Source organism: Leopardus geoffroyi, chromosome A2 (assembly GCF_018350155.1).
Source record: "Leopardus geoffroyi isolate Oge1 chromosome A2, O.geoffroyi_Oge1_pat1.0, whole genome shotgun sequence".
Classification (NCBI taxonomy): domain Eukaryota; kingdom Metazoa; phylum Chordata; class Mammalia; order Carnivora; family Felidae; genus Leopardus; species Leopardus geoffroyi.
This window is the reverse complement of record NC_059331.1, coordinates 74,313,712-74,341,226: the sequence shown is the minus strand read 5'-3', so window position 1 is coordinate 74,341,226 and position 27,515 is coordinate 74,313,712. Positions and strand designations below refer to the sequence as shown.

General features: G+C 37.3%; 1 protein-coding gene across 3 annotated transcripts in view; it reads left to right on the top strand.

The window, feature by feature from the left end:
- The window catches only part of SUGCT (succinyl-CoA:glutarate-CoA transferase), a 758,154-nt gene that overhangs the window by 37,360 nt on the left and 693,279 nt on the right, over nucleotides 1-27,515 (top strand). For all 3 annotated transcript variants that reach the window (XM_045494357.1, XM_045494359.1, XM_045494358.1), the window contains exons 5-6: nucleotides 1,210-1,260; nucleotides 8,411-8,531. In XM_045494357.1, the coding sequence (XP_045350313.1) occupies nucleotides 1,210-1,260; nucleotides 8,411-8,531 (172 nt within the window). The remainder of the gene's footprint in view (nucleotides 1-1,209; nucleotides 1,261-8,410; nucleotides 8,532-27,515) is intronic.

The window sequence follows — 27,515 nt, the reverse complement described above, 5'->3', positions numbered from 1 at the left end:
TTCTACCCTTTTTTTTGTATATATAAATAATATTTCAAATAAGATGAAATTTTATTCATTCACCAGTTGCCAAATAGAAACAATATAGAGTTTTTTTGAAACTAATATTCCTTCTCGACTAACTTAAAAATTTCATGAGAATTTATAATGGTTTATAATGGGAATAATTTTATTAGAGGAAGAAATCATTTGATTCTCTACATTTCATTCTTTTGGAGATTGCTAATTGCCTAGCACTTGATATTATAGTTTGAAAAAGTTTTTGTATAATCCTTGCTTGTGGGGAATAAGCTTAGGACTTCCCTAAGCTTTCATCAATGGGTTAACTAGGCATAAAGAATTAGAAAGCCATAGGATGTACACACCCAAGTTTGGTTAACAAGATTAGGTGAATAAGATTAGGTAAACAGGGCAAAGGTCCCCAGTATAGGACAAAGGTATAGGAATAGGGAATTTTAGGATGAAAACATCCAAGATGAGGTAAACAAGATTAGGTATTCAGGGTGGAAACATCCCCCCTCCCCCCCAACTTAGTACAATAGCAGAAAGCTGCTTTCACAGAAGGAAGGACCAATTTAGGTAAACAGGTAAATAGAGGTGTAGACCCTTATGGGCCAGCGAAGTTGCTAACTAGCAAAAGAAAGACACTTTGTTGACCCTGAGATAGCATGCTCTTGTCCCCTAGGCCAGTTTAGGCAAACAGAGGTGGGGCCTCATGTCTGCTGTAAACAACCTTCTGCCTGGAGCCAGGATTTTGTTTTGTATTGACCCAAACCCCTAACACCACATATCTTCAAAATCCCCTTTCTCTCATGTCCATGAGGTAATATTCATGATTCATTGTCTCTTTGTGCACATCCATCACCACATTTTTAAGCCTTCTGATCCTAAGAAAAACAGAGCAAGGACCCTTACTCAGGCTTTTGTCTCCTCCTGGACATTAGCCTCACTTGCATTTTTAATCCTGTGTCCCAGTTTCTTGCTGGACAAGAGAGAACTCCAGACCCAGACTCTATGACACTTGCTATCATCCTAACATATCTACATTGCAAATAAAATCAGTAAAGATAATTTAAATGTTTCTTCATGAGGAAAATACATTTGCTTTAAGAAGAGAATCTATGCTATGGATGGCTCCCTTATTGAACTGTTAGTACTATGAAAAACATTTATGATACTATTTTAAGATATATATATTTTAATTTTTAGAGTATAGCTGTTAATATCAAGGATCCAAGAGGGGTGAAAATCATCAAAGAGGTACAGTATGCTCTATGGAAGGCATCTTGTCACTTGGGTTGTAATTGGGGATTTGAACATCAGAGTAAAAGTGTTTTAAAAATTTATTTCATTGGCAATCTCTAATTTTGCTATGAATGCCATTTGGGAATTTAACTTTACTTTTATCGTAAGTAAAATATGCTTTATAATTTCTCATATGTTGTGTATAATGTTTTTCTACAGTGTGTAAGTGTTCAGTTAATACTAGCTACTATTGACTGAATCCCTACTCTGCATCAGATCTTAGGCTTGGGCACTTACAGTATATCTCCTCAAATCCTCAGAATTTTATTTGTAAATGAAGTATTAGGATCCTTATTTTCATGGGAGGGAAATGAGCCTCATGGGGCTCAAGTGTTGCTCCAAAGATCACATAGCTAGTAAAGGGAAGAGCTGGAATTTCAACCCAGGTCACATCACTGGAGAGCTCAAGCTTTTTCTAACCCTTATTCAGATGGCTAATATATCTAGACCTAATCTGAGCATCTTTTCTTGAGAGGCAAGATTGTGTGATGGTTTGGTGCACACCTTAGTGTTCCAGTGCTGAGATTCAATTCCTGCCTTCTCTACTTACTAGCTATATGACTGCAGGTAGGTTACTTAATTTTATTTTTTGGTTGTTACTTAACATTTTTTTTTTAAATGTTTGTTTATTTAGAGAGAATGAGCAGGGGAGGGGCAGACAGAGAGGGTGAGAGAGAGAGAATCCCAAGTAGGCTTTATGCTCAGCATGGAGCCCGACATGGGGGCTTGATCTCACAGCCGTGAGATCATAACTTAAGCTGAAATCAAGAGTTGGAAGATTGACTGAGCCACCCAGGTGCCCCTTAGTTAACATCTTTATGCCCTTCATTCCTTACCAGTAAAATGCAGATAATAATAGTACCTGCTTCTGAAACTTGTTAGAATTGAGTTGATATGTGTAAAATATATAGAAGAGTGTTTGCCATAGTTACTACTCATTAAGTATTAGCTATTATTGTTGTTCTTTTTTTTATTAAAAAAATTTTTTTTTAATGTTTATTTTTGAGACAGAGAGAGACAGAACATGAACGGGGGAGGGTCAGAGAGAGAGGGAGACACAGAATCTGAAGCAGGCTCCAGGCTCTGAGCTGTCAGCACAGAGCCCGACGCAGAGCTCGAACTCATGGACCGTGAGATCATGACCTGAGCCGAAGTCGGATGCTTAACCGACTGAGACACCCAGGTGCCCCTATTATTGTTGTTCTTGATGCACATGAAATTGGATTCATCATGTGAGATAGAACTTGCTTGCTGTCTTTGTTAAAGTTTAAAATCTACCCTAGTGGATGTACTTGATTAGAGAACCAAATCCCCAAATTTGTTTCATATCAAAGCATCAACTTTGACATCATTGCTCTGTTGGCTACTTTCCTTATCTATCTGGCTGATTGAAAGATAATTTCTTTTAATCATTAGGATTAGAATCAGTGACCATCCGCTTTGGATCTCATGGGTCATTCCAACAAATTTAGAATTTTTGTTTACTAGATATATTTTGAGCACAAGGCGTGGTAATTGTCCTGATCTTAGTGCCTTATTTCCACATATCTTTTCTACAGTATAACTTACATTTTTTTTTGTTTGTTTTCTTTTTCAATTGAACCTTAGTTTGATTTTTCTAAATTTTTCTCCATTGTTGTTGCCCTGCTCTATTTTTTTCTGCAATGGCCTACCCTCACTTTGAACCCAATTCCCATTGTCTGCATTCTCAGACCATTCTTTTTATTTTCTCATCAGTGGTTAGTTGATTTTATTTAATTTTGTTTTAGGCAATTGTTCTTGCCTCAATTCTTCTTTCTGTCCTGTCTCTCAGTTTCATCTTTAGTGTTCATAGCTCCTGCTTCTTTGCTTCTATTTCAGGGCATTCTGATATTTTATCCTCAAAAGTCAAAGTTTCAGATTTGATTAAACCCATACTTTGCAATTTCATTAGAGCTTCTCAATGAGGCAATATTTGGGTGGAGTTCATAACTCTTGCTACTAAGACATAAATGTACCTTTGAGTATTTTGGACGTGCTTGTGTAGTTCAGACCAAAGTAAATGAATCTCCAGGACTTGCTTCTAGTTCTCCTTGGATCTTGCCAGTTTTCTACTATACTGTAACAACTTTAAATAAATTTCATCATGGGCTTGATTTCTCTTCATGTCTGATTGATAACAATAAAGTACATTTCAACTCATATTAAACTTAAAGAGATTGTATGGGGACATTATTCATATCCATTGCTGGTTGTACCATTCACGTTATGTATCTTATTGCCTAGGGGAAAAATTATCTTTTGCTTAGTCTTTTTAATCTTTCTGGCATGGATTTCTCTTTTAGCTTAAGAGTAGTAAAACAACCTCTGTATACAGACCGTGGTGGCTATGATTGCTAACATAATGAGTTTAGTTTATAGAAATAGTTCCAAAGTAGCTTACAAACCAATCAGCTGGATACATGAGAGCTCCAAAAAATATGACTCCTTTGTACAAGGCTAACCAAAAACAGCTTGTGCAAAAAACAAAACTCTGCTTCGAAAATCTATGTAGAGCCTGGTATTTTCATGGTAATATGATTTGATAACTTTCTAATATGTCATTTATATTTCAAATAATTCTCTATGTTAGTCAATAGTCACAATATCCATATTGTGTGCACATATTATGGTCCATAGAGCAATGTCATGGATTTTATTTTCTTCCAACATTTTATTATGAAAAATTCAAACGTACAGAAAAGTTGAAAGAATAGTATAATGAACTTTCAATAACCCTATCCTACATGTAATAATTTTAATATTTTGCTATATTTGCATATTTACATATGTATACCTCCCTGTGTGTGTGTGTGTGTGTGTGTGTGTGTGTTTGAACTATTTTAAAGTGGGAGATATCATGAAACTTGGCACTTAAATCTTTTAGAATACATTTCTTACCAGTAAGCACATTATTTGATATAACATTTAAAAAATTACTGTACTATTTCTGATCTCTAGTCTGTTCTTAAATTACATCTAATAAAGATAACTCAGAATTAGATACTCTATATTTCAAATGAATTTTAGTTCTTATTTACTCTGTGACTAGAGGGAAGAATTTTTTTTATCTCCTTTCAGAAAGAAAAAAGATAGTAGGTTCTCTAAGTCATACAAAATTGTGCTTGCTTTTTATTCTGGGCCAGATTCTAGAATAGATTTTTTCAATGATTTGTAAGCACTTAGATGAGGAAGAGGATATTATACCAGTAAAACTGGGAACTAGTCTTCTTCTCTCCCTTTATTTCCTGGTAGATCATTGTATCAGGGAAATGCAGTAAACATTTGGTCTCTACTGAGGTAACTATCACATATAATACTTGTAGTTAGTGTGGAGATCAATTTCTCATGGCTCTGAGTTTTGCACTATTTTCTTAGAATACTTATGAATGATTAGCTAAAGCTGTAGGGAATAGATATAATCTTGAAATGGGTGAATATCCTAAAATAGAGAGGGAGAGAGAATATGGTCAATGACAGACCAGCTTGGAATCAATATCTAGTAAGTGGCTAGTACATATCTAAAATAAATATTTGTAAAATGGAGAAAGGAATAATTTCTGCCCTATAAACTTTTTTGGGGTATTTCTTAATAAATAAATATCAAAATGCATACATGTTGATTTCTTGGGTAATCATAAAAAAACTGTGCATCTTTATTAGTAGAAATATTTAGCTCTTAAACTCAACTTTTCTGTATTTTTCTTGTAATGTTGTAGAGCCAGACTACATGGTACTCTGAGCACAGCTCTTTTTAGTTACCATTTTTTTTTCATGTTACCCAAGAAATAATACAAGTTCATGCAAAGACATTAATATTTTAGTATATCATATCCAATCTCTTTATGTCCTTGTATACTCATTTTTCCTGAAAACGTGAGATAATACCATGTATATTGTTTTTTAATCTGCTTTTTTTGGTTACTTGAAATATTTTTATACTTTTATATTAATATAAATTACTCATTATATTTATTTCCTTCTGTTATTGAAATAATGCATTTGTTTGTGGTCCATCTATATACTTTATGTAGATTGAGATGTGATTTAGGATTCCTTAGAAGTCTAAAAATACAAATACCTTACATAGTTAAAAAATTTTTTGTTGTGGTAAAATATATAGAGCATAAAAATTTCCTTTTTAACCATTTTTAAGTACACAGTTCAGTGGCATTAATATATTCCTAATACTGTACAATCAGTACTGCTATTGTTTTTAAATGTTTTATTTATTTTGAGACAAAGAGATAGAGAGTGAGCAGGGGAGGGGCAGAGAGAGTGAGGGAGACAGAGAATCCCAAGCAGGCTCTGCAACTGTCAGTACAGAGCCCGATGTGGGGCTTGAACTCACGAACCATGAGATTATGATCTGACCGGAAACCAAGAGTTGGACGCTTAACTGACTGAGCCACCCAGGTGGCCCACTACTATCTATTTCTAAAATGTTGCATCACCCCAGACAGAAACTGTATCCATTAAGCAATAATTCCACTTCCCACTCACTCCAGCCCCTGAGAATCTCTCATCTACTTTGTGTCTCTATGGGTTTGCCTATTGTGAGTATTTTATATAAGTGAAATTATACAATATTTGTATTTTTGTGTCCGATTAATGTCATTTAGCATATTAAAAAAAATTTTTTTTTAAACGTTTATTCGCCCCTGAGACAGAGAGAGACAGAGCATGAATGGGGGAGGGTCAGAGAGAGAGGGAGACACAGAATCTGAAACAGGCTCCAGGCTCTGAGCTGTCAGCACAGAGCCCAACGCGGGGCTTGAACTCACGGACCGCGAGATCATGACCTGAGCCGAAGTCAGACGCCCTTCTGACTGAGCCACCCAGGAGCCCATTTAGTATAATATTTTAAAGGTTTGTGTATGTTCTAGCATGTATCAGAACTTCATTCTCTTTTTATGAATGAGTAATATTCCACTTTATGGATGGATACATTTGTCTGCTGATGGACACTTGGATTATTTCCACCTTTTGGCTATTGCAAAGAATACTGCTGCCTTGAACATTGGCATACAAGTATCTGTTTGGGTCCCTGATTTTAGTTCTTTTGAGTATATACCTAGGAGAGGCATTGCTGGGTCATATGGTAATTCTATGTTTAACTTCTTGGGGAACCCACACAGAGTTTTTAAAAATTAAATAATTCATTAAATGTCATTTGCATAAGGTGCTATATAGTGCGCCATGCAGAATATATGCAGCAAGAGATGACCAGTGTAGAAGTCTAGATGTGTTTGATGTAGTTTGTTTTCTTTACAGCCCACAAGAGTGCCTTGTCAATAGTAAATAGAGGCTCAGAAGAATTTGTGGAATAAATTAAAGTGTACCATTTTGTTTTATTTAAAATAAACACTTGGCCTTCCTCCAAATCCCTAAGCAAGCAGTACTTGGTAGAATCATTAACAACAAATAAGTAAATGCATCTTTATTGGGACTCTCCCTGTATGGAGTTGCTTACAAACAGCTCAAATGTTAATTGGTACCTGAAATTTGGAAAGACACCTATATGGCTTGAGATTTGGAGTGCATACTTCAACCTTTCTATCTTTGTCCTATGTCTTAATATATTTATCATTTCTCTCCAGAGAAGTGTTTACCTGGCTCCTGGTGCCACTGTTTCAGGAGCTCTGGAGGATGACATCTTATTTCCTTGAGATGTTTCCTGAGATCCCCTCCCTCCAAATTTTGTTAAATCTGACAATTCCATATATATATTCCAAACTCAGTGACACAGTAACATATAGGCATTCAGTTTATTTACATGTTTCCATCTAAAGTTGATGCTAATTCAGTCTTTTTAATCTAGAGCAGAGGTTTGTAGATAATGTGGGTCATATCAGGTTTGTTTCTGTATGGTCCTTGGACTAAGAATCGATTTTACATTTTTAAAGATTGCTGAAGGAAAATAAAGAAGAGTATCTGACAGGGAATGTATATGGCCTTCAAAGGCTGAAATATTTACTATTTGACCTTTTATGGAAAAAGTTTGCCCATCTTTTATCTAGAGTCTTACTCTATTACATTAGTTTGTATGCGTGGATATATTTAAGTCTATGTCACCATGGCAATTAAAAAAATTGTTGAATAGTTTTTAGGCACTTGAATATGTTCAAGAATTACTGTAATGGGGGCACCTGGCTGGTGGAGCATGTGATTCTTGATCTTGGGATTGTAGGTTCGAGCCCCACGTTGGGTGTAGAGATTACTTAAAAATAAATTCTTAAAAAAAAAGGATTACTGTAATGAATTTCTCTGGGTGAAATAGTATAATTTTTGGATGACTTTAAAACATACCTTAAAAGATGTGTAGTCACAACTGAAATTTTGAAAATTTAAGGTTAAGGTTTACAGTGGTTCATTGTCCTCTAATTCGGATTGCAGTGATCTGGGAATCAAAATCTGGGCCTTGTTTCTGACTTACTGATTCACTGAGCTATGGTTTAATATGCATATTTATATATATTATATATATGTATATATGGATATATATTATATTAATATGAATATATATATTTAAATAATTCATTAAATACATTTAGAACTCTTTGGAAAGGAAGCATCTGAAAAGTATGAAGACATTTCTGAATCATGTTTACATGTATTAAACACCTATATGTTCAGGTTGTAATGAGGAACAAACATTACATAGTGACCATGATGAATAGCAAAAAACATCGTATTTAGTTTTTTATAAAGGGTTTAGAAGATGTTTTTCATATATTTTTATACATATATTTTACCTTTCCTACTGAAACTTCTGAGAATATGTTGGGACCACGTAACCTAGATATTTCTTACATTTAACATAAGCAGAATCCACTTAACGCCACGGTACTTACTGAATATTTTAATGGCCATTGTTTTATTGGCAGTAATATCTCAAGTAGTTGACCGGAGCCTTTATGTTTATTTAATTCTACTTTGTAATTCTACTTTTCTTGTTGTTTTTCTGGACTATTACAAAGTGAAGATCAACTGTGTTTACTGAAATTAGAATTGTGTCATGTGGGGGCTTGTTGAAAGTCTGGAAGGTCCCTGAAGAAGTCTGACTCATCTTCACCTCTTTCCTCAGCTCGCAGCTGTTTGTGATGTGTTTGTGGAAAACTATGTCCCTGGCAAACTGTCTGCAATGGGCCTAGGATATGAAGATATAGACAAGATTGCTCCTCACATCATCTATTGTTCCATCACAGGTATCTGTACCCCACACCCTCCCCAGTGAGTAGACTTTTCAGTTATTGGGTTTCTTTATGTACGTAAGAAACCTCTTGCTAGTGTTGGCTTTCCTGAAGTGATTCCGTTCTCCCTTGCCCTCACCCCCAACTCATCGTTAAAGAACATTAACCTAAATGAAGATTTTCATGCTTTGATTGGCTGTTTGTATTTCTTCTTCTATTGTATGTCTGTAGTTTTTTGCCCATTTTTCTACTGATATTCTACAAACATTTATGAAGTACTGTTATTAATTAATACATAGAAATATAGGTGAAATATTAGTTGGCTTTAAGATAGCACAGGGTCTCAGGGCGCCTGGGTGGCTCAGTTGGTTGAGTGTCTGACTTCAGCTCAGGTCATGATCTCACACTCTGTGAGTTAGAGCCCCGTGTCGGGCTGTGTGCTGACAGCTCAGAGCCTGGAGCCTGCTTCAGATTCTGTGTCTCCCCCTCCCCTGTTCATGCTCTGTCTCTCTCTGTCTCAAAAAAAAAAAAAAAAATAAAAACATTAAAAAAAAAGATAGCACAGGATCCCAACATATCCTTTTAATATATTCAAAAGCGTTAAGCCAGGTGAAGCAAAAGAGTGCTTTATATATAGTCTTCCAGATTGTAGAGCCGGTGAACATTGTGTGTGTGTGTGTGTGTGTGTGTGTGTGTGTGTGTGTGTCTTTAGGTCCAAAAGAAAAAAGTCATTATATTAGTTAAGTTTTCTATTTTATAAGCAATTATGTATTAATTAGGGATGCAATATAGAGAGATGGCTCTGAAAATTCCAAGTTACATTGATAGTTTTTGTCAGAAAACTTTCTTAATATTTTCAGTCTTTATTCATTCATCTTCTAAATATTTACTGCAGGCCTATGATCTGCCAGGCAGTATTCTAAGGTCCTGGGATGTAGCACTGAATAACACATATTTATACTTTCATTGAGGTTTGCATTATAGGTTAGGGAGATAGATAGTAAATACAGAAACAAAAACATTCTTTTGTTTTTGTCTTTTATAATTGAACCCAGTAGTGATAAGGGCAAAAGAAAAATAAAGTAGGGCGAGGGGGATGAGGTGAGGAGGAGCTATTTTATGCTTGGAAGTAAGAGAAGTTTCCCTTGATAAGGTGACATTTGAGCAGAGACCTGGATGAAGTAAAGGTGTGAATCATGTAGATATTGGCAAAGATGGTTTCAGGAAAGAAAAACAGCAAGTGCAGGGGCACCTGGGTGGCTCAGTCGGTTGAGCGACCGACTTTGGCTCAGGTCATGATCTCACAGTTTGTGAGCTGTGCTGACGGCTCAGAGCCTGGAGCCTGCTTCAGATTCTGTGTCTCCCTCTCTCTCTCTGCCCCTCTCCCACTCATGCTCTGTCTCTCTCTGTCTCAGAAATAAATAAACATAAAAAAAATAAAAATAAAACAGCAAGTGCAAAGGACCTGAGGCAGGAGTGTGCTGGGCATGTTTGAGGACAAGCAAGGCAGAGTGAGCCAAGAGGAATGTAATAGGAAGAAAATCAGGGAGATATTGGTTAGCACGATCATGAAGAGTTCAGGGTGACTCTTACTGAAGGAGTTTGACCTTTATTTTGAATAAGTGTATAAGCCAATGGAGTGTTTTGAGCAGAAGAATGATATGATGTGACATTTTTTTTTTTTTAAAGGATGAGTTTAGCTACCGTGTTGAGAAAAAGATTGTAGAAGACAAGGGTAGAAGTGGAAGAACAATTGTGAAGCTATTGAACTAGTCCAGGCTAGAGATGTTGGTGGCCTGAATTAGAGTAGTCATGGTGGAGGTAGTTGAAGAGTGATAGGATTAAAGATATCTGTTAGTCATAAAGTAATAACCAAAATACTTCTGTTTCTATGCATTCGGGTTACTTGGGATACAATAATACTTTGACTATGACATATTGCTTTAGTAAAAATAGTGCTTTTCATGGTATAGTTTTGTGGTGCTATTTTCATATAAATTAGGCTATAACTGCAATGTTTGACTGGTATTATTTTAGAGAGGATGAAGGGCCCAATGATCATTAACTTCTCTACTGAATCAGCATGAGAGACAGAGTCTGTACATAGTAGATGACTCTTTGCCTCTAGATCTGAGTCTTTCTTAGATGTTCTATTTTATAGACCTGTAATCACACTTTTGTTTTTGTATCTGTATGACAATATTTATATGTGTCAGAGAGAGGGAAAGATTTTTCCCTAAAATATCACAGTCCAATGGAAATGTTGAAGTCTGAATTATTAAAATAGGTAAAATATTATCTTCTGAATTATCCTGTTATCATAAAAATGCTATGTAATTGGCAAATGCAAAATCTCATATGACAGTAAGTCTTTATTTCTCATTCTCATGAGTTTGGGTTGGCTGCGATTTGGCTGATCTATGACTGGTTAGATTGGGCTCCAAGTTTTATGTTGGGTGCCTGGCCTGTTCTCCATGTCTCTTATACTCCTTGGATCATTGGCTACCAAATGCATCTTCTCATAGTGAAAGGCAAGCGTACAGAGAACAAGCCCAACTTCACAAGCACATTTAAAGCATGTGCTCGCATCTGATTTGCTTACTTTACTTTGGTCAAGGAAAGTCATATGGCCAAAGGCCACTACCAATGTGTGGTCGAAATATATTCTACTCTACGTGGCAGGAACTACGGAGTCACATGGCAAGGTGTGGATTTCAAGAGGGGTAAAGTTTGGGAATAATAATGTATTTTATCATATCCCCCAGTCTAATAAAATGCTAATAATCCACATGGGGAGCCTCACAGTTCTCAAAGTTCCATATACTATAACTAAATGTTTAGACCCAAGAGTTCTTCTGGGCCTTGGCTTGTGATTAGAGAATCTCTGTGTTTTCTTCCAGTTCTCAGATCCCGTATTAACATTTTGGTGTGGCAAAGGGACTTGGAGATAGACTATATAATTCAGAAATTCTCAGCTGTGGGGATATGGGGATTTCATATTCTTTTTCAGTGTTACAGATGGGGAAATAAAGAAGTGATGGGGAAAAGCATTTGTAGTCTGGAAAAATACCTTCCATAATTCTGTAATCCTTTACATCCCCATCTCCTGACAATCATTAGAATAACATCCATACAGTCCAATCTTCCTTTATTTCCTGATAAGGAAACAGGTCCAGGACATCTAAGGGACCTCTGGTCACACAGATATTTAATGGCAGATGGGTTTAAAACTCAGGCCTCTTGACTAAATATTAAGTGCCCTATGCTTTCCAAACTTAGACATATATCATTGTTAAGTAATGACATGGACTTTGCAACCATAAGACACCGAACAGCTTGACTTGAGAATAACATATCCTTGCTCTTCTCTTTCATTTGTTGTTAATCATATTTTCAGTGGTGGAAGTCATGAACAAGTTTGCTCATCAGGGAGTTTAAATTTCAACAGATTCTTTTGGAAGCAAAGGTCATTTATGAGTCATGAATTTGTGTATATAAAGTAAGGGCCATCTCTTTTTTAAAAGTTTGATATTCTTGGTAATCAGTGTTTGTTTTTGATATTTTTTAATAAGACTGATTAGATCAGTCTAAAGTTGCACATGTTATGATTGGGATCCTAGACTTTCCTGATGTTTCCCAGTGGCATTGCTGTTCTGTCAGTGCTGTCCAAGCCCAAATAGTCTGTTCTCACTCACATGTTGGCCTTATTGCTGATGAGAGTAATCTTAGAATGGTTGAGAGATTTACTTTAATGCACTCTGACAGTTGTGTGGTTGAGATTGCCTCAGTATGTGAAATCTGGTCTGCAGGACAAAAATGCTAGACTGATCACAGGGGAGGAAGGACCAGATTATTTTTGTTAGCGAGGTCCTCTTATCATTTCAGAGTGTGAACATTAGGGGGCAGTGTTTAAAAAGCTATAAGCCACTAGGAATTACTTAAAAAAAAATTTTTTTTTTAATCTTTATTTTTGAGAGAGAGAGAGACAGAGAGAGAGAGAGACAGAGAGACAGAGTGCGAGTGGGGGAGGGACAGGGACAGAAGGAAGCACAGAATCCGAAACAGGCTTCAGGCTCTGAGCTGTCAGCACAAAGCACGACGCGGGGCTGAAACTCACACACTGCAAGATCTTGACCTGAGCTAAAGTCGAACACTTAACCACCTGAGCCACCCAGGTGCCCCAGGAATTACTTTTTGAGAAAACTAGTGTTTCCTGTGTACCAGTGTGTAGAGAAAAATCTCTTAAAGTACATATTTATATTTTTTAGTTTTTTGTTTTAAGTGACCATTCTCTACTTCTGTATACTTGTAGAAGTATAATACTTCCCTTAACACTTTAATTTTAATTTTTTTTTTAAATTTGTTTTTGAAGGAGAGAGGGAGACAGAGCATGAGCGGGGGAGGAACAGAGAGAGAGGGAGACACAGAATCCGAAGCAGGCTCCAGGCTCTGAGCTGTCAGCACAGAGCCTGATGTGGGGCTCAAACCCACAAACTGTGAGATCATGACCTGAGCCAAAGTCGGACACTTAACCGGCTGAGCCACCCAGACGCCTCATTAACACTTTAATTTTAGGTTGTACCTGTTTTCCTTTGCATCTTCTGAGCGTGTTATTAATTATAAAAATTTAGTATTAAAAATTCTCTCTACCACATTTTATTTTATTTTATTTTATTTTATTTTATTTTATTTTATTTTATTTATTTTTTTTCAGAGCTAGGATTTATTTTATTTATTTATTTTAAATTTTTTTTAATGTTTTATTTATTATTGAGAGAGAGAGTATGAGCTGGGGAGGGGCAGAGAGAGAGGGAGACACAGAATCCGAAGCAGGTTCCAGGCTCTGAGCTGTCAGTGAAGCCCAATGCGGGGCTCGAACTCGTAAACTGCGAGATCATGACCTGAGCCGAAGTCAGACTCTTACCTGACTGAGCCACCCAGGCGCCCCTGTTTTATTTTATTTTTTTATTTTATTTATTTTTTAAATTTACCTTCAAGTTAGTTAGCATATAGTGCAACAATGATTTCAAGAGATTTCTTAATGTGCCTTACTCATTTAGCCCATTTCCCCCTTCCCACAACCCCTCTAGTAACCCTCTGTTTATTCTCTATATTTAAGAGTCTCTTATGTTTTGTCCCCCTCCCTGTTTTTTTTTTTATTATTTTTGCTTCCCTTCCCTTATGTTTATCTGTTTTGTCTCTTAAAGTCCTCATATAAGTGAAGTCATTTGATATTTGTCTTTCTCTGACTGACTAATTTCGCTTAGCATAATACCCTCTTGTTCCATCCATGTAGTTGCAAATGGCAAGATTTCATTCTTTTTGATTGCTGAATAATACTCCATTGTATATATATACCACATCTTCTTTATCCATTTATCTATCGATGGACATTTGGGTTCTTTCCATACTTTGGCTATGGTTGATAGTGCTGCTACAAATATTGGGGTGCATGTGTCCCTTTGAAACAGCATACCTGTATCCCTTGGATAAATACCTAGTAGTGCAATTGCTGGGTCATAGGGTAGTTCTATTTTTAGTTTTTTGAGGAACCTCCATACTGTTTTCCAGAGTGGCTGCACCCCCTTGCAGTCCCACCAACAATGCAAGAGATCCTCTTTCTCTGCATCCTCACCAGCATCTGTTGTTGCCTGAGTTGTTAATGTTGGCCATTCTGACAGGTGTGAGGTGGTATCTCATTGTGGTTTCGATTTGTATTTCCCTGATGATGAGTGATGTGGAGCATTTTTTCATGTGTCGGTTGGCCATCTGGATGTCTTCTTTGGAGAAGTGTCTATTCATGTCTTTTGCCCATTTCTTCACTGGCTTATTTGTTTTTTGGGTGTTGAGTTTGATAAGTTCTTTATAGATTTTGGATACTAACCCTTTATCTGATGTGTCATTTGCAAATATCTTCTTCCATTCTGTCAGTTGCCTTTTAGTTTTGTTGATTTTTTCCTTCGCTGTGCAGTAGCTTTTTATTTTGATGAGGTCCCAGGAGTTCATTTTTGCTTTTGTTTCCCTTGCCTCCAGAGATGTGTTGAGTAAGAAGTTGCTGCAGCCAAGGTCAAAGAGGTTTTTGCCTGCTTTCTCCTCAAGGATTTTGATGGCTTCCTGACTTACATTGAGGTCTTTCATCCATTTGGAGCTTATTTTTGTATATGATGCGAGAAAGTGGTCCAGGTTCATTTTTCTGCATGTCGGTGTCCAGTTTTCCCAGTACCACTTGCTGAAGAGACTGTCTTCATTCCATTGGATATTCTTTCCTGCTTTGTCAAAGATTAGTTGGCCATACCTCTCTACCACATTTTAAAATATTTACTTTTTTTATTATCAACTTCATTATTTTTTCTTCCTAGAAGGATAAACATTACATTATATTATTGACTAGACTAATTTTGTGGTAGGAACACTGTTTGCCCTTTAATAAATCATTATTATTATTATTATTATTATTATTATTATTATTATTATTAGGAAAGGGGTTTGCAAAGTACCCTTTTGATTTTTGTGAATTCCCCAATGGCATCTTCTTATTTTTTTCTTAAAAATTTTATTTTTAAGTAATCTCTACACCCATCATGGGGCTTTAACTCGCAACCCCGAGATCAAGAGTTGCAAGCTCTACTGACTGAGTTAGCCAGGCACCACCCCCCAACTCCCATGGCATTTTCTTAATCTCTGTCCTTGTATGGACAGATTACAGGATTTCTCTTGGGGATAGGTACTCAGGAGGGACCTCAGGACTCATATCAAAGAGAATATTTTAGAGAATTAGACCCATTTTAAAATTTTATTTATTTATTTTATTTATTTATTTATTTAAAAAAATTTTTGTTTTTCAACGTTTATTTATTTTTGGGACAGAGAGAGACAGAGCATGAACGGGGGAGGGGCAGAGAGAGAGGGAGACACAGAATCGGAAACAGGCTCCAGGCTCTGAGCCATCAGCCCAGAGCCTGACGCGGGGCTCGAACTCACGGACCGCGAGATCGTGACCTGGCTGAAGTCGGACGCTCAACCGACTGCGCCACCCAGGCGCCCCCCATTTTAAAATTTTAAATAGAAAAAGTCTGAGGGCTCTACTTAAGAGCTAAGAATAGTTAAGGCAGTTTTAAGGAAGAACCTGGTAGGCAGATTTGCCCTTTTAGATATAAAGACATGCAACCCATAATATTAGTACAAGGATAAGGAAATACATCAATGGAACAGAATAGAGAGCTCAGAAACATGTGGGCATATATATGGAAACATGTTTTTTTAGGGCTTATACTATAAATCATTAAAGAATAAACAATAATTGATGGTTGAACATTAATTATCCTTATGGGGAAAGATAAAAATTGAATAAACTTTAGTTTATTCTATACAATAAAATAATGTTCCAGGTCAATTTATGCCCTAAATATAAAAAGCAAAACTTTAAAACTTATAGAAAATAATATAGGAAAGCATCTTTATGACCTTAGGGCAGGGAAGAATTTTGTAGACAACATACGAAAAGTATAAACTACAAAGAAAAGATTGATAAACTTCGCTACTTATTAAAATGAAAAACTTTTGTGCATCAGAAGCCACCATATAAAAGCAAGAAGATGAATCACAGACCCTTAGAAGGTAACGGACCAAAGATTAATAACCAGAATATATTAAAAATTCCTTAAAATCAAATAGAAAAAAGAAACAATTCAGCAGAAAAATAGGCAATCTCCAGAAAAGGAAACCTGACTGGCTATAAAAAGTTACTCAGGCTCAGTTGTTTTTAGACCAATGCAAATTAAAACGGAAATAATATTCCATTTCACACTGAAGAGATTGTAAGACATTTAAGAGTCTGACACTACTAAGTGTGGATAAAGCAAAGAAATCCATGAACATTGTTGGAGGACTGATATCCATGTTGGAAAATGATACCTGTGTTGGAGAGCAATTTGGCAAGCTCTTTGAGATTGTACATGAGTCTATCCTATGATCTCCAGTTTCACCTTTAGGCATGTCCCTATAGAAAGTCTTGAACGTGTGCATGAGGGGACATGGAAAATGTTCACAGCAGCATTGTTTTTAATAGCCAAAAGGTGAAAATATGAGATGAAGTGTATTTCAATATGAAAATGGATAAATGTGTAATATAATGGGATACTATTAAGCAGTGGAGAGAATAAGCTAGAACAACATGAAATGAATTAGATGAATTTTCCAAACATAAAATTCAGTGAAGAAAGCAAGTTACAAAAACTGATATGCAGGATGATGCTATTTATGCAGAGTTAATATAATAAAAATCATGTATATTTTTTAGTAATTCACTTAAATGTTGTTAAAATATAAAGACCTGCATGGTAGTGAGAAATACTAAATTTAAGAGAATGCTTACCCCTGGGGAGTGGAAAGGGAGGGATATGGGACATGGAAGGGACACAAGACACAAGACTTCAACTTGTTTGCCAAATAAGCATGTGTATTTGTTATATTATTCTTGTATACCCTTTTACATTTGACATAACAAAAGATCCAGAAATGCCCAAATAATTCCCTCCCTTACTTTCTTCTGTCTTCCTCCTCCCACTCCAATGCATATTGCTTTTAAAATATTTAATTTAATTTTGGAGAGGGAAGGAGGGAGGGAGGGAGAGAGAGAGGGAGAGAGAGAGAGAGAGAGAGAGAGAGAGAGAGTGAGTCTCAAGCAGACTCCACACCCAGCATGGAGCCAGATGTGGGTCTCGATCCCACAGCCCTGGGATTATAACCCAAGCTGAAATCAAGAGTTGGCTGCTCAACTGACTGAGCTACCCAGGCACCCCTCCAATGCATGTTTCTTGAGCTTCTGTATTGCCTGGCTGTGTTGAGTGTACACGTTGAACAATGCAGACATGATTTCTGCCTTTTGAGAGCTTACAGCCTAGTGTTAGAGACATTTTATAAAGAAGTTAAAAAAATACTATGGCATGTATTAATAAATTGTGTTATTATGAAAGAATCAAATAAGGTACTGTGACAGAGATTAATAGAGGAGGGGATGCATAGTGTAAATGGGATGGTCAGCAAAGGCTTTTCTGGGGAGTTATCATTTAGTAGACCTAAAATATGAGTAAGAGACAGCCATTCAAGGATCAAGGGGAAGAGCAGTTCAGGCAGTGAGAACACCGTGCGCAAAGGCCCTGAGGTAGGAAGGACCTAGATACCTTTAAAGGCCTAAGAGAATACCACTGTGACTGAAATACCAAAAACAACCAGGATGCTTGACAAGACACTATATAAGGGTGCAAGGGCCATGGCATACTGGGAAAGATTTAAGCAGTAGAGGGATACGATCCAAATTACATTAAAAACAATCTTTAAAATAAGTAGGAATCAAATACTGATTAAGTCATCAAAGAACTTCATTATAAATATTGAACACTGAATTGCACAACCATAAAAAAGGATGAGCTCTGCCATTTGTGATATCATGGATGGACCTCGAGTATTATGCTAAGTGAAATAAAATCAGAGAAAGACAAACACCATATGATTTCACCCATATGTGGAATCTAAAATACAAAACAAATGAATAAAGAAACAAAAGCAGAATTAGACCTAGAAATGCAGAGGACAAACTGATGGTTGCTGGGGGTGGGGAAAGGGTGGGCAAAATACGTGAAGGGGAGTGGGAGATACACACTTCCAGTTATGGAATGAGTAAGTCATGGGAATAAAAGGCACAGCGTAGGGAATATAATCAACAATATTGTAATAGCATTGCATGGTGACAGAAAGTAGCTACACTTGTGGTGAGCATAATGTATAGAGAAGTTCAATCACTATGTGGTACACCTGAAGCTAAAGTAACACTGTGTGTCAACTATACTCAAAAAAACAAAAACAAAAACAAAACACAACTGATAAACTTCTAGTCATACTGACCAAGATAAAAAGAGAGAAGATACAAAGTTATCAGGAATACAAAGTATCAGGAATGAAAGAAGGGCCATCACTCCTGACAACAAAGGCATTGAAAGGATATCAACAGAATATTACAAATAACTCTATGCCCACGAATTAAAAAATTGAGATAAAATAATTATAATTTTATAATTCCTTAAAAGACACAAAGTACCAAAACTCAGTCAAGAGGAACTAATGTGAATCGTGCTATATCTATTAGAGACATTATATTTTTAGTTAAATACCCTTTAGAAAAGAAAACTTCAGGCCCAGATGGTTTCATGGTGAATTTTACCAACACTGAGTAAGAAATGCTGTCAATTCTACACAACCTGTTCCAGAAATTAGAAACGCAGGAAATACTTCCAAACTCATTTCGTGAGGCCAGCATTACCCTGATTCCAAACTAAAGACATTTCAAGAAAAGAAAACCAAAGACCAATGTCCCTCATGAGCAAGGAAGCAAAAATTCTCCACAAAATATGAACAAATTGAATCCAGCAGTGTATAAAATGACAATACATCACAATCGAGTGGGATTCATCCCAGGAATGCAGGACAGGTCAACGTTCAAAATCTATGGTAACCATATTAGCGCATACAAGAAGGACATAGGAGAAAAGCGGCATGAGCTTTGGCTTTGACTGTGACTTGAGACATATGATAAAGAGCGCGATCCACTCGGCTGTCAAAAGGAGTGTAGTATTGACTCATACTACAGTATGGGTAAACCTCAGAAAACATCAAGCTGCATGAAAAAGGCCAGATGCAAAAGACTAGGTATTGTCTGATTCCATTTACGTGAAATGTCTAGGAAAAGACAAATTTATAAGCTGGAAAGCAGATCAGTGGTTGCCTAAAGCTGGAGATGGGAGCAGGGGATTAACTGCAAATGAGCATGAGGAGACTTTTTAGATTGTGGCGATGGTTGTAAAACTATGTGTATTGATTTATGTACTTATGGTGGGTGGATTTAATGCTGTATAAATTATATTTTCATGAAGCCATTCAGAAAAGTGAAAAAAAATTGGACGTTGAAATACAGTTCATGTTACAGAGAGTAGTTATTAAAATGAAATTTCTGTAGATTACTAAAGAAATCACCATGCCTCCATAGTGCTTCAGAGTTGATAGCCGAGAGGGGTGAGCCCAAATGGATATGGCAAATCATGTAGCAACTGCATCCAACATTCATATCATGGCAACGGCAATACAAAACAAAACAGTGCTGCGGTTGGATTCTTCCGGAGTGAGTTAGTCTGTGTGTGTATATATATATATTCTCATCATTTTCTGCATATTCACCACATAACCACATCTCTTAGAAAAGAATAATTAGAAGTCTGCCTGCACTGTAAATCCATCAAAATTTTGAAGGCGAGAAAAGGAAGGAAGGAAGGAAAGGAGGGAGGAATGGATGGAGGAGGATGGGAGAAAGAAGGGAAGGAAGGAAAGAAGAGAAAGACTCAGAGTTAAGTCAAATGGAATAACAATGGGCAAGTTTGTTTTTTGTTTTTGTTTTTCTTTCTTTCTTTCTTTCTTTCTTTCTTTCTTTCTTTCTTTCTTTTTTTTTTTTTTTCACTTCTAAAATTTGTAGTCCAGTTTAGTTCATGTGGCATTCACATGGCAGTAAGCATCATTTCTAGATTGGGTCAATAATCAATATGGATATGACATTAAAAGGGTCCTTACAGTCAAAATAATTGGAAACTACTGGTCTAAATTATGAATGTCTTGGTTGCACCCTGTCTTCTCAGGAAGTGTTTTTTTCTCCAGAAATTCAGAGTATTGTGGCCATCTGTCCAACTTTATAGTCAGTGATCCCCAGCAAAAGTGTGGTTTGACATATTTACCATTTCATACCAAACTCATTATTTAAACAAATAATGACACCATCTCTGCAGGGGAAGAGAAACTTAGCACATAAATACAAGATTTCAAAACACAGCCCATAAAGCTGAGGACTGAGATTATATTTTGTCTGTAGACATGGACTGGCTCCAGAAAGTGACTTTATGCCTTTATTTTATTCCCAAAGGGAATAACCTTTTTATCTTCAAATACTTCTTTTTACCGTCACACATATAACAGATGTGTTGTTCGAGTTGGACTCAGTGGAGAAGAGGCAGAAACTTTATTCTCCCCCACCCTACCTCTGCAACCTGCAGTCTTGACTCATTTTCATTGCTCATGGATGAAATCCCAGGCAAGTCCTATCAATATTTTTCCTGCTGTTTCATGTAAAGTATTAAAAAGTCCAGCTCAATCTAAAATCATAACTTCAGACTCTTGTGGAATTTATGACTTTTCCCTTTCCCCAACTTGGGCCTGTCTTTTTGGAAACCTGGAGTGAGAGAGAGAGGGAGAGAGAGAGAGAGTTGGGAGGTGATATTTTCTTCATTCTTCCATGATTCTCTTCCATACTGCTAGCTGCTGTGTGTAATTCCTTCAGAGTCAGGTCCTCTTAGGGAAAGGGAACCGAGTTGGTGAGCCCACAAAAAGCCTTCAGTTGACTGGTGTAATTGGAGCCCTGTGCTGGAGACTTCTGTTCCCCTGAATCTCAGGTGGTGGCTCTTTGTCTTTGCGGGGAGCTTTGTAGGATCCTGAGACCTCAGACTGTAGTTCTTCCCCTCTGTCTCAGTTCTTCCCCTCTGAGTCCCTGTCTCATTGTGGTCCTCTGTACATAGAGACTATCCATTCAGGTCACATGGTCCTATAGGCAGCCCTCATGGATAGAATTCCTTATACTTTTTTTGACAGGAAGGGAGGGAGGGAGGGAGGGAGAGAGAGAGAGGGAGAGAGAATGAGAACGAACATGAACGGGGAGGGGCAGAGAAAGAGGGAGACAGAGAATCATAAGCAGGCTCCGCACTGTTAGCGCAGAGCCCGACCCTGGTTTTGAACCCATGAACTGTGAGATCATGACCTGAGCTGAAGTCTTGCTGAGCCACCCAGATGCCCCATAGAATTCCTTTTATATGAGCTAGTTGTGCTCTGCTGATGGTCTACTTGGCTCATAAGGAAAACTCCTCCTTTCTCTTCATCATTGGCAGGAGTGCAGTTTACTCCCAAACCTGTTACTTTTGCTGCTTTTACCTGATTTAACCATAACTTCTTGCTTTTGGTATGTTTTTAGGCCACGTGTCAAGTCCTTACGTAATTTCCAGTTCTCAGAACAGGGCCAAGATCTCAGATACTCTTTTTGAAGAGTCCCTCAAGTGGCTTGAAGGAAAGGGGAGGCAGTTTGGCGGGATGAAATGCATGGCCTGCTGACAACTCCTTCTAGGGAAACCCTTGCTAAAGGTCTTATTTGCCTCTACCTTCTTGCATCCCTTCATGGATGATAAGCTAAGGGCAGCAAGACTGGTTTCATAATAGTTCAGCATGACCTACACTGGTATTCTGGCAATTAATGGCATTCTTTTTGGATTTGAAGCCTCAGATGAACTGAGGTGAGACATTTGAACACTCTAACTCCTATTTTGTTGAAGAAATGTTTTCCAGGTAATAAAGAATAATATTAAGTAGAGCAGACCTGAGATATCTGTCTTCAAAATTTTTAAGAATTAAAGGATAATATTTAATGATAAAAATGCTTTGGCTAATTTCCTATGTGTTTTCAATTATTTAAACACAAATGCAAAGGTTAAGTTTTTCCATATACATAATTTCCAAGTAAGTATCTTTTCTCAATAGCAAATACCACTTTATAGCTGATACCCAGTTGTTACTGGGTATAAGGAGCATTATAATAGCTTCCCTTGGGAATTCTTTTTTTTTTTAATTTATTTTTAAATTTTTTACTATTTTTTAAAAAGTTTATTTATTTACTTTGAGACAGAGCGCAAGCAGGGAAGGGCAGAGAGAGAGGAAGAGAGGAGAATCTCAAGCAGGCTCTGCACTATCAGCACAGATAGTGCTCAAATTCATGAACCATGAGATCATGCCTGAGCTGAAATCAGGAGTTAGTCGCTTAAGCGACTCAACCACCCAGGCACCCCTTTTTAAAATTTATTTTGAGAGAGAGAGAGAGACAGACAGAGAGATAATATGAGCAGGGGAGGGCCAGAGAGAGAGGGGGAGAGAGAGAATCCCAAACGGGGCTCGAACTCATGAACATGAAATCCTGGCCTGAGCTGAAATCAAGAGCCGGGCACTTAACTGACTGAGCCACCCAGGCACCCCCTTTGGGAACTCTTTATGAAACTGTGGGATTAAGAATATCTACTGGACTGGAACATGAACAAAATGACTTGCCATCATGTTAAAAGAGACAAAATTGCTCTTCTTAAAAGATCTCTGCTGGGTGTATTTATGGATATGCAGTGAGTACCATCTCATGACAGAATTTTATACATAAATGTATGTTTGGCCTGCTCCAGTCCCCAGTTACTTTTATTTTTCATATACTATTGATCAGTAAAAAAAGGAATTCAAGGGGCGCCTGGGTGGCTCAGTCGGTTGAGCGTCTGACTTCGGCTCAGGTCATGATCTTACAGTCCGTGAGTTCGAGCCCCGCGTCGGGCTCTGTGCTGACAGCTTGGAGCCTGGAGCCTGCTTTGGATTCTGTGTCTCGCTTTCTCTCTGCCCCTTCCCTGCCCATGCTCTGTCTCTATCTCTCAAAAATAAATAAACATTAAAAAAAATTAAAAAAGAGGAATTCAAGATGTGGGGAGGTTGAGCTGTTTTCTCAGTGCTTTAAAATTCCAGAAGAAAAGAGACAGGCTTGGCTTAGAAATATGGTATACATCTAGAATCAGCTGGTTTCATGTTTGGTCTTCAATTTCTAATATATGGATAATGGTTTCCAATTTAAAGAACTTCTTGGGGACCAGCGACCAGCAAGAGGGGAAAAAAGATGACAATGTTAGGTAATGTTAAAGCAGTAATTATTTCAAAATCTTCACAAATCAAGTGTTTCATGTGTCGTGCCAAATCAACATGCCAAGACTTAGCCATCATCCCAAAACCCTGTCATCAAACTGAATTGTTTCCCTTTATGGTAATAGGCCTGGGAAATAAATCCATAAATTTAAAGAAGCAATGCTAGATAAGAAGAAATGTTATACTTCAAAGGATGCAAAAAATAAATGTTAGATAAAATTTAGATAGCATTTATTTCATGAATACTAATGATATTTTCCAGTCTTTGGATGGTCTTCCAAGCCAGCATTAGTGCAATATTACAACTTTCAGTCCTTGATTTGAACTACAGTATTTTTAATCACAGAGGTTAAAAAATGTGGAGTAAGTAATAGTCCTGCATCCTGAAAGATAAAGAATGTTGCTAGAATATCAGATTGTGTAATCAGTGATTCTGATTTGTAAAGAACATAAAATCCACAAAAGTTTATCAAGTGAAAAAATACCGATGTTAACAAATTTGGCTAACATACTTGCTTATAAGAAAAGCTAGTCTTAAACAAGCCAGTTAAAAAATGGGCAAAGGACCTGAATAGACTTTTCTCCAAAGCAAATATACAAACGCCAATGAGCACAAGAAAAGCTGCTCAATGTTACTGATCATTAGGAAAATTCAAATCAATACCAAAATGAGATACCACTCATAGGGTGACTACTATTAAAAAAAACTACAAAAGATAAGTGTTGGTGAGGATATGGAGAAATTGGAACCCTTGTGCATTGTTGGTAGGAATGTATAATGATGTAAACCACAATGGAGGTTCCTCAGATATTTAAACAGAATTACCATATGAGCCAGCAATTCCACTGCTGGGTGTACGTGCAAAAGGATTGAAACAGGGACTTGAACAGATATTACACATATATGTTCATAGCAGCATTATTCAAGATGGCCATAAGTTGGATGGATGAACATTAAAAAAAATTAAAGGATGATCCTTGAAGATGTTATGCTAAGTGAAATAAGCCAGCCACAAAAGGACAAATACTTATGATTCCACTCATATGAAGTACCTAGAATAGTCAGATTCATAGAGACAGGAAGTAGACCTGTGGTTGCTGGGGCTTGTGGGGAGGGAAAATGAGGAGTTCTTGTTTCATGCAAAGTTTCAGTTTGGGAAGGTGAAAAAGTTTTGGAGATGGTTGAATGGTGATGGCAATATAAATGCCACTGCACTGTGCACTTAAACCTGGTTAAAATGGCAAAGTTTATGTTATGCATACTTTATCATGATTTAAAAGGTAGAAATTCAAATTAAAAAATAAGTTAAATAATTAAGTAAAATAAATAATAGTTTAAGCTACAAGGTATACTATGGGAAAAATTATAATTACTATGCTACAGCCACAAGAAAATGTTTTACTGTATCTGGAATAGTGGTATACAAATATAAATATTTGATGACTAAGTATTGAATATATAAAACACTCCTTTGTTCAAGAATAAATTGATTCTTATGTGTATAAATTAAAAGCCCTTTATTTCAAGGATTTTGTTTCTTTTTAATCTGATGGGATTAGTATCTGTATATATATTAGAATATAATTGTAAATTTGCTTAATACTAATATTGACCAATATTCCATTTCTTTTGGTCAAAATCCTATTCCATAATACTAATTCTATGTGTTTAGATTCTTACTGCTTTTCACCCTATATTTATCATTCTGTTGTGAATAATTTATCATTCCTACCATTGCCTATGAAATACTCAGAGGATTGAGGCAAATATTTATTCATCTAAATGAATCCTTTCTGGAAAGAAGAATTGCCTGTCAGAATAAATGGTTATAATCATGAGAGTTCTATGAGAATTGCCGGTCTTACTTCAAAATAAAGATACAGTTTTATAAAAATTTCCAATCTGACAAATGAAATGTTATAGTCCCAGATATTTCTAGGAGGGTTCATTTCTCCTACTCCAGCCAGAAATTTCAGTCGTGTTTCTCACAGATCCCCAAGGAAAGCCAAAATGGTAGTGTGGGACCTCCTACCGTCACCATATTAGATACACTCAGAACTTTATTTGTTCTATTACCACCCTTATGTTTTTTTTTTTTTTACATGTTTATCTATTTTTGAAGGAAAGACAACGTGAGAAGGAGAGGGGCAGAGAAAGGGAGACACAGACTACGAAATGGGCTCCAGGCTCTGAGCTGTCAGCGCAGAGCCCGACCCCACAAACCGTAAGATCGTCACCTGAGCTGAAGTCAGTTGCTTAACAGACTGAGCCACCCAGGCACCCCTCCACCATTATGTTTTGAATCTTCTACTCTTCTTCCCGCACAGAACCTTGGGCGCTTGTGTCTCACATACTATCAGTTCTATTTCTAACACAGCACGTGGGTGCAGTGATTCCACTAGGCTGTACATGTTTGTGTCCACACAGATACCCTCATTTAGATCTTTTACCTGTCAGCATTTAGTTGAAGGTGCTCAGGATCATTTATCAGCAACTAAGTCTTTATTTACTTGTTTATTTATTTATAATGTTTGCTTATTTTTTTTTTAATTTTTTTTTTCAACGTTTATTTATTTTTGGGACAGAGAGAGACAGAGCATGAACAGGGGAGGGGCAGAGAGAGAGGGAGACACAGAATCGGAAACAGGCTCCAGGCTCTGAGCCATCAGCCCAGAGCCTGACGCGGGGCTCGAACTCACGGACCGCGAGATCGTGACCTGGCTGAAGTCGGACGCTTAACCGACTGCGCCACCCAGGCGCCCCGCTTATTTTTGAGAGAGACCGTGTGAGCTGGGGAGGGACAGCGGGAGAGGGAGACAGAAGATCGAAAGCAGGCTCTATGCTTCAGCGGGGCTCGAACTCACAAATCATGAAATCGTGACCTGAGCCAAAATCCCATACTTAACCGACTGAGCCACCCAGGCACCCCCAGTCTTCAGTTTTTATCCTTAGTGCTTCTGTGGGTCTTTTGCTTCTTTGGGGGGGATGCTGTATGCTTCTGTCCTTTACCCTCTCCACCATCTCAGGTCTGATCTGTCACTTGGACTTAAATTGTTTATTATATCTGAAAGCCATGGAGATAATGGACCTAAGCTGTCTGGTCTGTCTTTTTGACTCTCTTGAGTTATGCAGTCTTGGAAACAACCAAAGCTAATGTGAAAGGAATAGTCACTGACTGTGTGGCCCAAGTACTTCTCAGATGAAAATGGGGTGGGTGTGCCGGATAAGGCACAGGAAGAATCTCAGATTGTGAGATATGGGTGTAGGGAGGCAAATGTTTCCCTCTCATGTGCCTACCATTGCACTTCCAGCATTTCATTGGATTCCTTGAAGTTCCTCAATTCAGTTACATAGAGCAGGCACCTGGAAGGGCTTGTGGGCCAAATCTGTCCAGTTGTCATCTTTTGAAAATAAAGTTTTGTAGGAACACAGCCATCCCCATTTGTTTATATATTATCTATGGCTATTTTTGCATTGCAACAGCAGGGTTGAGTAGTTGCAACAGAGACACCCCCCAACCTCACACAGTCTAAAATATTTACTATCTAGTGCTTGACAGAGTTTGCAGGTCCCAGATCTAGAGCATTATTAATGGTCTGAAGGTGGGATGATACCACAGGATGGAGACGAAAATACTATCCTTTTGCTTTTATTTTATTTATTTGTTTGTTCCCTTTCATTCTCTTTTGAGTAAAAACTCTAAGGATATTTAGGATAGAAAGTGCATTATGATGTTAAAGTTAGAATCTGAGTTCTGTGCCTATATTCCCAAGAAGGAAAACAATTCTCTACAATGAAAATGATTATAGACATAATAAATGGAATCAAGAAAAAATTTACATTTAGAGTGGCTATATAACATAACATCTAATATTTTAAGTCTTTTTTGAAAGTTTATTTAGGGGCACCTGAGTGGCTCAGTCAGTTAAGTGTCCAACTTTGGCTCAGGTCATGATCTCACGGTTCATGGGTTCGAGCCCCTCATCGGGCTCTGTGCTGACAGCTCAGAGCGTGGAGCCTGCTTCAGATTCTGTGTCTCCCTCTGTCTCTGCCCCTCCCCCACTCGTGCTCTGTGTCTCTCAAAAATAAATAAACATAATAAAAAAATAAAGTTTATTTATTTATTTTGAGAGAGAGAGAGAGACAGAGTGAGCAGGAGAGGGGCAGAGGGAGAGGGAGAGAGAGAATCC